General features: G+C 32.8%; 1 protein-coding gene and 1 non-coding gene across 3 annotated transcripts in view; one reads left to right on the forward strand and one right to left on the reverse strand.

Moving 5' to 3' along the window:
• The first annotated feature begins 160 nt into the window (after window positions 1-160).
• Trnaa-ugc (transfer RNA alanine (anticodon UGC)) lies at window positions 161-232 on the forward strand. The gene has a single exon. It is a non-coding gene; the product is annotated as a tRNA-Ala (tRNA).
• A 633-nt stretch (window positions 233-865) lies between these two features.
• The window catches only part of LOC112046572 (tubulin monoglutamylase TTLL4), a 48815-nt gene continuing 34866 nt past the window's right edge, over window positions 866-14814 (reverse strand). Inside the window, exon 15 of one of the 2 annotated variants that reach the window (XM_024083263.2) lies at window positions 866-6609. In XM_024083263.2, the coding sequence (XP_023939031.2) occupies window positions 6439-6609 (171 nt within the window). In that variant the 3' untranslated portion in view covers window positions 866-6438. Of the gene's footprint in view, window positions 6642-14814 lie in introns of both variants that reach the window. The other variant, XM_024083259.2, reaches the window with a different exon arrangement.

Consider the following 14814-nt stretch of genomic DNA (forward strand, 5'->3'; position numbering starts at 1 on the left):
TATTTGTACGTTCTTCCTTACAATCTACCGAATAAATAACACGTCAAATTGCAAGCAGTATGTTGCGGTTCACAATCTCGCGAGATAGATTATAATCAAAGTATTTTCAATTATATGGTGACATATAAACTTATATCTAAAATTCGCCGATTCATACACAGGGGATGTAGCTCAGTGGTAGAGCGTTCGCTTTGCATGTGAAAGGCCCCGGGTTCGATCCCCGGCATCTCCAATTTTTATTTTTTTTCTGTTTAGTGAATAGAAAAGTTTCCAAACTGTATAATTAGTTAGGATTAACTGTATAATTAGGAGGAACCCACGATCGGTCATCGTTATGATATTTAAAATCATTTGTGTTTTAACCAATTTCATATTAACATAAAATCAGATTGCATAATTCTAATAGATTGTATAGCATTTTAGCGAAAACAAAAATCACGCATATAATTTGCAGGAGATGGTCCACTTTAGTACCTACCCCGCATGATTAAAATTTAAAAAATACAGGATATTGGTTAAAATCTAAATAAGTGAATAAATCTAACTGCAAAGAAATAAATAAAATTAAAATCAAAGTTTTTGAGTTATAACAAGATGGCGCCCCTAAGCAACTATGACATGACAATTGACAACAAACGTCAAAACGACTACTGCGTTGAAAACGTCATCAATCCGCCATTGTTACCCATAATAAGTGTTGCATCTCATCATTTAAATGAATATTATTTCGAAAGAATTTAATACCTTCTTAATAAAGTAAATTCGTAGATTTGTATAATCGAAAATAGTTAAAAATTTTGGACCATCTCCTTTGCACACTTTATTTTGAAAAATCGGGCAACTCAAATTTCAATACAAACAACAATCAAATGCATACATTTATTATAATTGTTCAGATTGGAGGCGATACCGTTGAGGAATTGTCAAGTTTGATTTTACGGTACATCTCTTTGGTTGGTACAGTTTTTTATTTATTAAAAAAAAAATACAAGTACAAAATTGCTAGGATCTATAAAAGACGAACTTAATGTTTATTAAAAACAAAAAACGGATTTAGCATACAGACGACTTTTCATTTCGCTTTCGATATACCGTTTATTTAAATCGTTAAATTTAAACAGGCCTAATTTATTAATCCCAGAAACATAATATTTATCACAACAGCATTATTTAGGAGTATGGTCATGAATAATATTCTTTTCCTGATTATATATCTGACTATAATATAGTCAATCTATTCCTGGAAGTAGACTCCGCACCATGAATCAAGTCCCGCTGCTAAAACTAATGCTTAAAATTGTAGGAAATTCCTTCGATTTTACACACCACAACGCTGTTAATTTTGTGCTGACAAAACTTGTATGTAACACTTCAGATACAACCCAGTGGCGTACACGAGGTTTTTAACAAGGGAAGGCATTACAAACGTACAAATTGAACAACATGGAAAATACCTTCACCAATTAAAGTACGTAATGAGATCTCAGGATAACCCATGCATTTTTGCATTTATAAAAAGCACGCTGCTGGCTATACCCAAAGGCAAGTAGTGTTTTTCAGATAGCATGGTGCGGGTGACAAATCGTTTCGCTTTTGAAAGTTGGCCGCGTTTCGCGATAATAGTACATATAAAGGATCATAAGGCAGGTCACCGTACTCATGCTACCTGAAAAACACTTTAGTCTTCCAGAAGTAGACAAACATAATATTATATTGTTTGAAAGGCGTATTCATTAGCGTTTTGAAATCGGCTGTCATTTAAGTCATGCTAAAACCAAAATACAATTAACATTCATTGTTATAGTGAAATAACAATTCATATCATTACATTTTAAAGGAAAACCAATACAACTATTATTCATTAAACAAAATTACACAAACACTGGTTTAAAAATGCAAATACAGGAATATTCACTAAAATCTTCTTCTCAAATTGCATTTAGCGAAGCTATAGTCTTGTATAAGGGCCCTTTCATGTATATCATAATTATGTTTAAATTCAACTAAAGAACAAACAGCTACAGCTAAAATGAGCATTATTTCCCGTTAAGTATTTAAAATTCTGTGTTTTCTGTGTTTCATTATTACTTATGGAAAGCTACATCACCAGCGAGTAACATGATATATTTTATACCCGTATTCTCGCAGTAACGGGAACTACGAAACGGCGAAACCGAAGGGGGTGCGCTTTGGTGGCCTTCGTTTGAATGTTATTTATCGTAACTTCGTTATTAAAAACGATTTTAGCAAACAGGACTATAGCTTTCTACTAACTTGGTACCAAAATAATTGTACTGGCGAAGGTGAATTACTAAAACTACTATAAAATCATTACAAGTAAATTATTTAAAAAGTGCGAAACACAAGGTAACGCGTTTTTCATAAGACATGCATCATTCGTTTCAAATCAGGATCTCTAGCCATGTTACATTTCGATTCTCTTTCTATAAACGATACCGCGTCGAAAACGAAATAAGGGATAACATTCGTTATTGATTGATCACGTGAACTTAATAGGCTGTTCGCCATGATGGTCTATTTTTTAACTGTTCATAACGTCACGATAACACTAAACCTTAACCAAACGGTGCGTTTGACAAACTTAGTTAATGATTAGTTTGACGTTTATTAATTAATTGTGACATCAAGTAACATCGTGACGTCACAAAATGGACGACAAAATTTTTGACGTTTGTAAAAATCCTAACTTTTAATGATTTATATCGATATATTTCGGACCCTTATTCCATGTAGAAAATTAATATACGAGTCAACTACCCTATTCGAAATGTCATTCTCATACATTCTTTAGTTTTCGAAGCGTTAGCGTTAAAAAGAGAAGAAATGTGTAATTTTGCTATAGACCCAGGAATGAACACTTGACATTCAAACATTTAAATCGATTTCTCATTTCCAAGATATATACACATACAAATTTAAATCGATTCCAAACAATATCTCATAATTAACCGTCTCTATTTTTTTTAATAACTGGTTTTGCGGCTCTGGATTCTTGCCCTTTTGAGCCTAACTGTCTCTAAGCTTACGTATCACTAATCTAGCAATACTAGATAATATGCTGAACACATTGCAATTTAGATACATTGTTTATATCTAACACCTGACAATCCTATTCCTGACATTTATATTTAAATTTTACCAAAACTAATAAAAAAATATAGAAATTAACGCATTCGATTTTCAAATATAAGGCAACACACTTAATTTTAGATTTACATTGAATTATTTTTGTCTTTTGTTACTAATTTTTTTTTCCAAGTATTTTTTTTGTTTTCGAGGCTAGCTTTCCATCAAAGATGTTCTGTCATAGCTTATAAATGTTATCCACGACTACAATAAGCTAAGCATGACATAGCATAGCTTAGTCGTAAATAACTAATAACTAACAATTTGTTAACAATAATCACTGTCTCAAAATATTTAAACGTTTTTGAGACAGTGATTATTTTTGGTAATTTTTTTTAAATTACTTATTTGAAGTAAACAAATCAAACAGTAAATAATTAGTCGGTAGTAAAATCTAATTATTTCTGCTATTTTGGTGTTACTTTGTTATTAGTACTAACTCATTTAACCTTTATTTTACACTTTTTCGTTGTGTAAAAATTAAACAATATATTCGCTGAGTGAAGAATTCATAGCTTAGCAAAGCTTATTTAATTTAACCTTTTCTTTTTTAGTTTTTACACTGTGTAAAAAACAAACAATATAATCGCTGAGTGTAAGATTTATAGCTTAGCATAGCTTAGCTACAGCCTAACATCGTCAGTGGAAAGCTAACCTACGATCGAAACTTCAGGAATGTCGAAAGATTCATAACGCAGTGGAGAAGAACGGTTTCAAATACAATCTAATTTTTTTTATACACCATAGTTACACTAAGTTGTTAACACTAGGACGTTTAAGCTCCTGACTTATCTTAACAACTGGAGCACACAAGGCAGATCGCTCGGGCCAATACTATTCAAATTATTCATAAGCGGATCGCGTCGTGTGGTCTAGTTAAGGAATACCGTTTCATATGATTTAGTTACGCCTAAATTATTTATTTTTACTTAAAATTTAAAAACATCACCCAACGTTCGGGAACGCAGAGATTTTTGACGATTCGCCACAAAAACGCATACGATTTAATACATTGAGTTCAATTAATATTAAATACGATCAGAATCACTTGCATAATCTGCTGTGAATCATTAATTACTATCGTTGCATGAACATGATTTATTTTAAATACAATAATTTTCAATTTTTTTATCAACAATATCACCTGATTTAAAAAATTGTATTGAATAAGTAATTAAGTACCTATACATATAGGTACTGTTTATGAACCCCTTTCTGAAAAATCGAAAAATTTCATAATTAGCAATTTCAAAATTCAACCCGAAAACTTACAATAGACGGCGTTAGGACAAAGCATATTGGGCTTTTATATAATAAAGTCAAGGTTTTGATGCTTTTTAATTTTGATTTCAACGGCTTTGGAAATCTAGCCTTTTTAATTCTGTGATTATGGAAATATGCCAGCAGAAGACAGGTAGTCCGATCATATTTATATTTAGCACATAATATATAAACAACACAAAACGAGATAAAAAAAAATGTTAACACATGCTCATGTTTTTCATAATAGTTAACATACATACTATAATTTACGTCAAGTTCATTCTAAATTCTTTATTCTCTGTTTCGCTGTTTTTGGGAGTTTCGATAAGTAAATACTTAAGCACAACATCGTCCAAACAAATCTAAAAACACATAAACAACCATTTTGAAAATTGATTTTTCAGTAATGTCGCTTATTACAGAAAATATCAATTTTCAAAATGTTTGTTTATGTTCTCCACCAGAACTATTGAATCTGTTAGAATGTGGTTTTTTGCAGGTAGATTAAGATTACATCCGTCGATATCTATACTAATATTATAAAGCTGAAGAGTTTTTATTTAAACGCGCTAATCTCAGGAACTACTGGTCCGTTTTGAAAAATTATTTCAGTGTTAGATAGCCCATTTATCGAGGAAGGCTATAGGCTATATTTTATCCCTGTAATCCTACGGGAACGGGAACCACGCGGGTGAAACCGCGCGGCATCTACTAGTTAAGAAATAACTTGAAAACCCATTTAAAGTTTTTAACTTTAAAAGGTTGTACCCAATTGAAGGACAAGGTAGAGCTGTAAACAAAAAAAAATAGTTGTCTATGTTGTGGATGATGCTGTTACTAAGTTTATATTTATCGATGTCTACGGCATTGAGTTACTATGTACTAGAGAAGACAACACTCACAACTACTGCGTTCCGTTCAACTGCGGCGATATAGCTTCACTTTAATTTCTTGTTAGCTTACTGTGTTGAGCTAAAGCAAAGCACCACGTAATTTATGGCGCTTATGATGTTTTGGTCGTAAGAAAACTATATTCTTCAAGCGATTTAGCATTGCATATTTCATAGATCTTCACAACATGATTTTGTTTGGAATAGCATATCTAGTATGTAGTAAATTATCACTGAAACAGCATTAATATAATATATATAGCGTTGTCAGCTCAACACAGTTGCTTGTCGCACTCGTTTACGATGACGTCAGTAGCGCCGCTAGTGCCACACTTCACTAATGTGAAGTGAAGCGATATCGCCGCAGTTGACTGGAACGCGGTAGTGATGGCGTCTTCTCTAGCACGTAGTACATAGTAACTCAATGTGCCCACGACAACATATTGATGCGTGGCTCATCACACGAGTGTTTAGGACTGAAACTGTAATAACATAGATGGCATTGTAAACTCATAGTACGAGACCCGGCATAAGAAATTTATATACTCATCTGTTGATTGGGATAAGAACTAAATGATAGAAAATATTTACATTGACACATTGCACAAAGGGTGCCTAGTTAAATTGCAGCCGAACAGTAATTAATAATCATTACTTTTTTAGCTATTTAATTTCACTGGTTAATTTAAAAAAAATGTACACTAGTTAATAGACTATACCCAAAACAATTGAAAAAGTAAAGGTTGCCTGCTTTGACACTGCAACTGTGGGTATGCCAGATTTTAACAGTTAAGTAATATTATTTATATACCCTCATCAGTTATTTAGTCGTCTAATATGTCAAATCAAAGCTAGTTTTATGCTTAATTCAACTGTATTAGACTGCCTTTGATCTAGTTCATGGTTTCCTACATTTAGCATGAAAAATGTTTGGCCGTAATTTAACTAGGCAACCTATTTGCAATTGTATCTCTGTGAACATTATCTATTATATATTTTTATCACTAATGAATAACAGATGAGGGTTCTTATCACTAAAAAATGAATAACAGATGAGGGTATACATTTGTAATGCCGGATCCTAGACTATCAACACAGATGCTTGTCGCACTCGTTCATGTTGACGTCAGTGCTGGAGCTAGGCGCGGGGCTGCAGCGCGGGCGCGGCGAGCGGGGGGGCGCGGGGCACCGCGTCGCTGCAGGCGCGGGGGGGCGCGGCGGACAGCGAGACGGCGGACGCGCGCTCCGTAGCGAGAGACTGCGACGAACGCTTCTCCGAGGCGGGCGGCGACGGCGCGTCCACGTCATTCTGCAACGATCCAACTGCTGAGCCGGCGCCCGCTACAACACCGGGGGCGGACAGAGGCGGGGCGGGGGGAGGGACGCGGGCGGGGCGGGGGGAGGGACGCGGGCGGGGCGGGGGGAGGGGGGGTTGGCACCATTACTCACTCGCTAGTATGCCGCCTCACCACCGTCTCTGCTTTATCAATTGTGCCTTCATCCATATCCAAATAAAGAATTTAATTTTTTTTTATAACTAATAGCGAGTATCAGGATCGCCCAGTAGGCTTAAGATACGCAACAAGGAAATATCTCTAGACGAGAGTAAGATAAATTTCGGACTTAAGCGTCGGAATCGAAAATATCGCTATATCTCTTACGTTGCGATGTGAAGAAAGAGAGAGCGATATTTCAACTCTGACGCTATAGGTCGACAATTTGTCTTTTTCTTTTCACGAGATATGTTGTTTACGCACGCTAGGTCTACTGGTTTTATACCAATAATATGCCTTAATAAGTATTTAAACACAAAACTTTTTTTTTTATTTAATACCGGGCTAATCGGGTATAAAGATCTCATGATTGTAGATATGTGAATATTACCGCCCATGAAAATGAACTTTGCTTTTGAACTGTATTTTTGAACTGTATATAAAGTATTTTGATAATAATTTGAATATTATAAGATATTAAGTTAGAGAAACGTTCAGAGACAGGTGACGGCGCGTGAAGCGGCATTTCATTACGTATACTACGTTGTGCTGACGTCATTATTGCGATATAAAAAAAAACTGAAATACCGTCTATTGAAAAATAAAAAAAACAAACAAACATTAATTTCGCAATTGGGGAACAGTAACTAAAGGTAAATAGTATAGTAAAACCTTATGGTAACTTGATGTGGTTTAAGTCTAGTGGCTGTTGGCAAACTGTGTCCTCCGCAACGCAGTACAGGGATAGTATGAAGTCAGAGGTGAGCCAAAAACATATGGCAACACAAAAGTTCAAAGACCAAATAACGTAGGAGATAACTGACATATGGCAAGTTTCCCGACTAACGCCATCTGTCGACCGCTGTATTAAAACTTTCTGTATAATACGTCTTTCTCTTATTTATACCCACACTGATATATACCCCTGAAAACTGAGCAGAAGTCTGAGCTCAGTTGTTTGTGAGGCAGCGTGGACAACGTCACGCTGCCAGTCGCGTTAGCGATTTTGTGCAATATTGTAATATTTTGTGTTGTAATTATTGTTTATCATAAATTGTTTAATGTGGGCATAGAGAACATGTCGGACAGGGAAGGTGTTTATGCATTCTAAAGAAATCCCTTAAACCTACCCCCAAGATCACAAGTCCTGGGACCTGCTCGAAATGTTTCCTCTACCACAAAATAATGGTACAGTCACGTCACATACGTTTGTCAATGTATTAATGCCCGTCTACCGCCCGTATCTATGGTCGAAATTTTCTTAGAAGTCTTATCACCAAAACAAACCCGTCTTGTCACTAAAATCACATATTTCACTTACGTTATACGTAATTTCTAAAGAACAAAGTGTCTAAATCCTTTATTATACGCGTACAGTACGAATTACACCAAAAACTACACCGAATTTACGATTTATTCACATTTATTTTCTGAAAAACAAAATCACAACGAGATTAATTTGCACAGCTTAACTACGATTACGGCAATTTGACATTTCGTAACGCTAGATTGTCTATGAAAAGCAAGGATGGGTAAATAACATCGAGCGTTAACTTATCGATAAATGATAATGAATGATTCTTTAATAATTGATAAGTTGTTAGTTTAAAGATGGAAAATTGATATTTAATAATCATTTTATTTTAAAAAATGGTTTTTTAATGAAAATGTTATACAATAAATATGCTCACGTTATTCTATAGCGTAAAAGATATCTAACGAATAGTAGCATTATTCAAACACTGGTATCGATAACATTAAATTGTAGCTGTAGAGTAATAATTATGAAGAAGGGTAAATGAGTTTTTTTTTCATGGAAACGCCGTGGTCTATAAGTATTTTCGTAATAATTAACCTTTTTTCTGACTATTTTACATATTTCAAAAATATACATGCAGGGCAGAGTCTACAGTTTTAGTTTATTCAAATACGGTTACCTATACTGGGTGTAAGGGGCATGCTAACGAAAACTTAATCCAGTGGTTCAGTACATGATTCTGAGTCTCTCAGCGTTGAAATTTTTTGTCGGTCTTTTCACGATATTGAAATTTTTTTTACAGTTTTTTTTAACTAATTACAGCTTAGAAGTACTTATTTCATCTATCTCAATACGATTTTTAATAAAAATCGTCAAATCAAGATTTTTAACAAAAACTAGCAATGTAAATTTAATTTGCAAAATGCGGTTAATAGGTATTTTCAAAATATTGAAACTTTAGGTCCTTTCGCTAGACGCTACGCTATTTTTTTTTCGTGTTGTTTTTCGTGTTTCGTGTGTCTGTTGACAAACAAACCAAAATTCAAAAACTTTTGTGTATGTTTTATGTTATGTTAGTAGTGATTTTCTGTAACGAATACTCATACAATTGTGTCGTTTGTATTGTGTGTGTTTGTGTGTGTTGACTGAGAAGTCTTGAAATGCTTAGATCAAATCAATACCTACTACGACGACAGAACGTCTCGTAAACGAGAAACAACCTGAAGTAAGTTAACTATAGTATTTTTTTCCTTACATGGCAAAAAAGGTAAACAAAGATCCGTTGTCACGACATTCACATATTTCTCACAAACCGTCCGTTTAAACTAAATCATTTATATACACATCACTTCATTTAACGCGCACACCGCGAATTACATAAAAACTGCTTGTAATTAACTATTATATCACATTTATTTCACTAAAAACGAAATCACAACAAGTTTTATTTCTACAGATTAACGAAAATGTTGCGAATTTGACATTTCGTAATGCTAGATTGTCTATGAATTGAAGAGACGGGAAAGATACATGAAATTATAACTTGTCGATAATTATGTACATATTTTTTAATTTTAATATTTGTGTCCTTTGTGGCTTATAAATAAAATTAATGTGTATCTTTATTAACACAGCACCAAAGAATATATTATACTCCATGGAGAAGAAGTAAATCTACATACATGAAAACGTTGGACATAGCAGCGACATTATTTCCGCATACGAATATTTTTTCATAAAGTCAGTGGCAATTTTAAATGGAGATTTTTGATTTTAAAATAGTTAAAGGACCTAATTGAGAAAAAACAAATAATAATTTAAAAAAATATATACAACCGACTTCAAAATATTAACGTACCCACGAAATTAAAAAAGGGAAAAATAATATCTTTATATTTTCTGCCAAGCCAGTGTATTCAATCTATTAATTCAAGGTGTACCCTATCGTAAAGATTTTTGTTTCTCAGACATTATTTTTGTCTGTCATGTGTTTTTTTCAGTAAAGACTTAAGTCAACATCAGACGGGCTTGGCAGCGACTTCAAAATGATCAATAAGTAGAAAATATAATAATGTTATCTTTCCCTTTTTAGTTTCGTGGGTACGTTAACATTTTGAAGTCGGTTGTATTTTTTCATAATATTTTTTTTTTATATTTTTAATATACCTAATAAATAAATCAATCCATATGAAATTCAACCTAAAATCCACCCATCTGAAAGTCGGAATTTTCGGTTAGTTATATTATTGTTAGTCATACACTACTCAGCAATCAGCAATAATAAAACAACCAAACAACAAATAAATAACAAGACTAACAATTGCAAACGAAACAAATAAGTAATGATGATATGGAACAAACATTGACACGACCTCACTGTGAGCATGGAAGCGACAATGTGGCACTTTTTGCTCGCAGTTAACTCATCCTAAACCGAGCTTAACCGATCGCGGCGCGAGTGCTCCCGAATGTTTGTAATTATATAGCACGATCAAAAATTATTAAAAAACCGATAATCCGATTCTTCAACCACTTGCAAAAATTTTTAAATTAAGAAAAAAGAAAACAATACACAAATACGACTTGAATATTATGATTGCAGGATCAGAAAAATAAATAAAAGATTTGAAATACTAATGGAAAAAAATTTATTACTTTTGTTTCGCAACATGGTGAGATTTTTATTTTTCTGGTATACGTAAATCGTGATAGTCAGAGTTATTAGGATATTATATAAAAAAGTTTGAGAGATAGTGATATACAAGGGGCCGAAACTTTAGTACAAAGGTTTTTGAATATATGACATTATGCGGTAATAAATTTAGTAGGTTCTAGAGCTAGAAAAATGTTACGAATTATAATTAGAGACAGACAGTAAGTGTACATTAATTCCCATTATGTTCTACATAGTCATTTGGACTAGTGGTGTATAACCAAGGTAAAAAAAGAAAGAAATAATAATCTTTAATTCAATAGAAAAATATTTTTGTCGCTTTTTTGTTTTTCTCAATTGTTTTCTTCAACAATTTAAAAATTAAAAATTTCCATTATAAATTGCCACTGACTTTATTTCAAAAATATTCGTATGCGGAAATAATGTCGCTACTATATCCAACAAAATGAAATGAAATGTTAATGTTTTTTAACTTTTGTAACTTTTGTATCTTTTGTAATTTTTAAAAATGTAAACTGTAAAATTTTTGTAATTTATGTACTTGGAAATAAAGGCTATATTATTATTATTATTATTATTATTACTATATCCAACATTTTCATGTATTTCATGATTCACTTCTTGTCCTTGGTGTATATATTCTTAAAATGATATTTAATTTCCTAAAATGCACACAACTGAAAAGTTGGAAAACGAAACGAATATGGAACGTATTCGTTTTTTAAGATGACGTATAGTAACGGATATTTTAGTTTAGTTATTTCAGATATAACGATACCTACTTGATATCGTTACGATGCCCGCGGTTAACTTCTCAACCCTACTGATTGTCTTTGGTTCATAGTCAGCCATTATTGTTGTTTAAAATTGACATCTAAGAAAATTTCAAGTATACCTGTACCTAGTTAAAAACTTGTAAAGTATAAAAAATAGGTATTAGATAGGTAAGTGTAGCCAGCCGATTTGCTGTCGATGCGTACGTACCTACTTGTACGTACGCAGTAGATTGCGGAGCGTTGTTATCGCATTATTCGCTGTACATTGCGTGCTCAAAATTTTCAAAATCTGAATTTTCTTATTTCCGACGTAATTGGTATTTAAAATATCGTTGTGGAAACTAAATTTAACCTCTTCATGCAGTTTTCGGTATCATGTTCCTTACACCCAGTATGTACGTGGATACGTGCACACTTTTTTGAAGTTTAAGCAAATCTTGGACGTTAGTACGTCCCCAAAAGATTAAAGAAAGAGACGGCCGCGTGGCGCAGTGGGTAGTGACCCTGCTTTCTGCATCCACGGCTGTGGGTTCGATTCCCACAACTGGAAAATATTTGTGTGAGGAGCATGAGTGTTTTCAAGTGTCTGTGTGTATTTATACATTATATAAGTGTATATGTAGTGTATTTATACATTATATATTTATATGTAGTATATAATTGTATATTAATACTATAATATCAACTATCTTAGCACCCATAACACAAGCTACTCTGTATGCTTACTTTGGGGCTAGATAGTGATGTGTATTGTTTAAGTATATTTATAATAATAATAAAAAAAAGATTACCCCATTTCTTAACCACGCGTACCCATAGGCATAAACCGTGCACCGTTCACCGTTTGTGACACGTGATATTTAATTTCTTAAAATGCATACAACCGAAAAACGTTACTATACGTTCCCTTTTAAGATAACGTAGTATAGTAACGGATATTTGAGTTTAGGTATTTCAGTTATAACGATATCTACTTGATATCGTTCCGATGCCCGCCGTTAACTTCTCAACCCTACTGATTGTCTTTGATTCATAGTCGGCCATTATTGTTGTGTCAAAAAGTCATCTAAGAAAATTTCGACCATACCTCGCTGCCCTCTGTCGTCATACCTTCTATATACGTTGTGGAGGTCGCATTTATCTAGTTTGTCTATAAGTATGATGATTAGCGAAAGCGTGATGATGACAAAACTTTTTGTTTTCAATTACTTATAACGATTGAGAACTCAATATAATGATTGATATGAACAATATTGTATTATTTTATTTTATTGTATATGTCATACTTTATTATATCGACGAGTATTGTTATGGTTGATTGATGACTTTCGGACATATACTCGAACAAAGGATATAATCATAAAGACTTTTAATAATGTTATTAAAAAATATGTAAGTAAAAATTAATTTCTTCAATGCTTTAATGAATGGATTAGCATAGACTAAGCAATATATGTAAATGAAAATAGAACAGCACATAGCGAGATTTGATTGGTGCATATGGTTTAAGAACGAGACATGCAGTGTACATGAGACTTAAACATATAAAAATAGTAAAATATCTAATTTATTTTTACCTGGCAGCTCAATACTTTAAATACAATCTGCGTGTGTAATGCGTTTTCTACTAATATTATAAACACGAAATTTGGTATGGATGTTTGTTTGGTTGTATGTTTGGATGTTTGTTACTCTTTATGGCCGCAACTACAGAACCGATTTGGCTGACTTTTATAACAAAGACAGATAATAACCGGGATTATGACATAGGCTACCTTTTATACCAAAAACGTCCAGTTTTTTCGAGATTTGCGAAAAATTCCATGCGGACAAAGTCGCGAGCGTCCGCTAGTACTCTGTAAAGTCAGTATGATATTGTATTTTGAAGCACGTTTTTTACTTCATGTACCTTCTTACGGAATTATAAATGAGTAAAGCTAGCCTAAAATTCGCTCCACGAGATCATTATTATACATTTGTCTTACATGTCGCTTTCTCTTTCGTACCATAGTGACGAAAGAGTGATTTTTTCGATCTAGCCACTATTGGTCGACAATTATATATCCCCCCGAGACGAGTTAGTGACGCGTGCTTGGCGTGCCAGGTAAAAATAATTTACATACATTACCAAAGATTAAAAAAGTTCAGAAGCCGCATCAGCTACGTTTTTTTTTACCTAATAAGAAATCATAAAAAAAAACAAAAACGATTAACCTAAAATGCGTTTTTTTAATTGAAAAACAATAACCATGTATACTAAAATATTGTGAGTTACAAAAATGTGAAACCGATGAAATTGAAACTATATTTTTTATCAGGATTTACTTAAAAGGCAAAGGGGGACAAAGCGGGAGTGGGGTTTGCGATAGCGTGTCGAGATACATATATAACTACAGAAAAATATGAAAATAGCACCATATACTAATAAAAATATTAATAAATATACACAAATACACCATAATATCTTAAAAAAAAATGATCTAAGACAACGAAAAATATTTTTAAAATGTTCACCTACATTTTAACAAAAAAATCGTCGAAAAATGTCCTAAGTCGCTTGCTTAACACATCTATTGAAAAAAAACAACTGCACATAATATTCAATTAGGTATAAAAAAATATATATACGGAACCACAACACATTTGATTAGCGTTCAAACAGAAATTCGTGTTACCTGTTACAACGACGATGTAGATAATAAAACTGTTAGGTCATATACATTTCCTAGATCCCGATACGTAGCTGACTAAAAAACAATACATTCAAATATTACATAATAACTACATACTCCAAAATACTTTCAAATTTTTTTAGCACCAACAATTTACCTCTCAAAATATACTCTACGCCAACATTACTCTATGGCGGAACAGTGACAATATAAGTTTTCTATATCAATATTACTCTATGGTACATTTTCAATAATTTACTTAATCATAATTAATTAGGAATTTATCTACACTTCTTTTTAATACCATCTATTTTTATATTACAGTACTTTCAACAATAAAATTACTTAAACATTCTATACCAAAATGTCTATTTTAAACGTGAAATCTATTTATATCAAGTAATAATACAAGTATATCGAACACCTCTGTGAATTCGGGGTTCACATTTTAGCCAATCATGCAATACTATTGAAAGTAATATTGGAAAAAATACTTTTTTTTTTGTTGGGGGAAAACAAATATCGATTAAACAATTTGCACTTTAAAAACCCGAATCTAATTACATTAAATAAAAATCGTTTGCACCGTACTAGCGCTAAAACATTTAATTCACTAGCGTTTGTTCTATTTTTGAAACATC

Source organism: Bicyclus anynana, chromosome 22, assembly GCF_947172395.1.
Source record: "Bicyclus anynana chromosome 22, ilBicAnyn1.1, whole genome shotgun sequence".
In the NCBI taxonomy this organism is placed as follows: domain Eukaryota; kingdom Metazoa; phylum Arthropoda; class Insecta; order Lepidoptera; family Nymphalidae; genus Bicyclus; species Bicyclus anynana.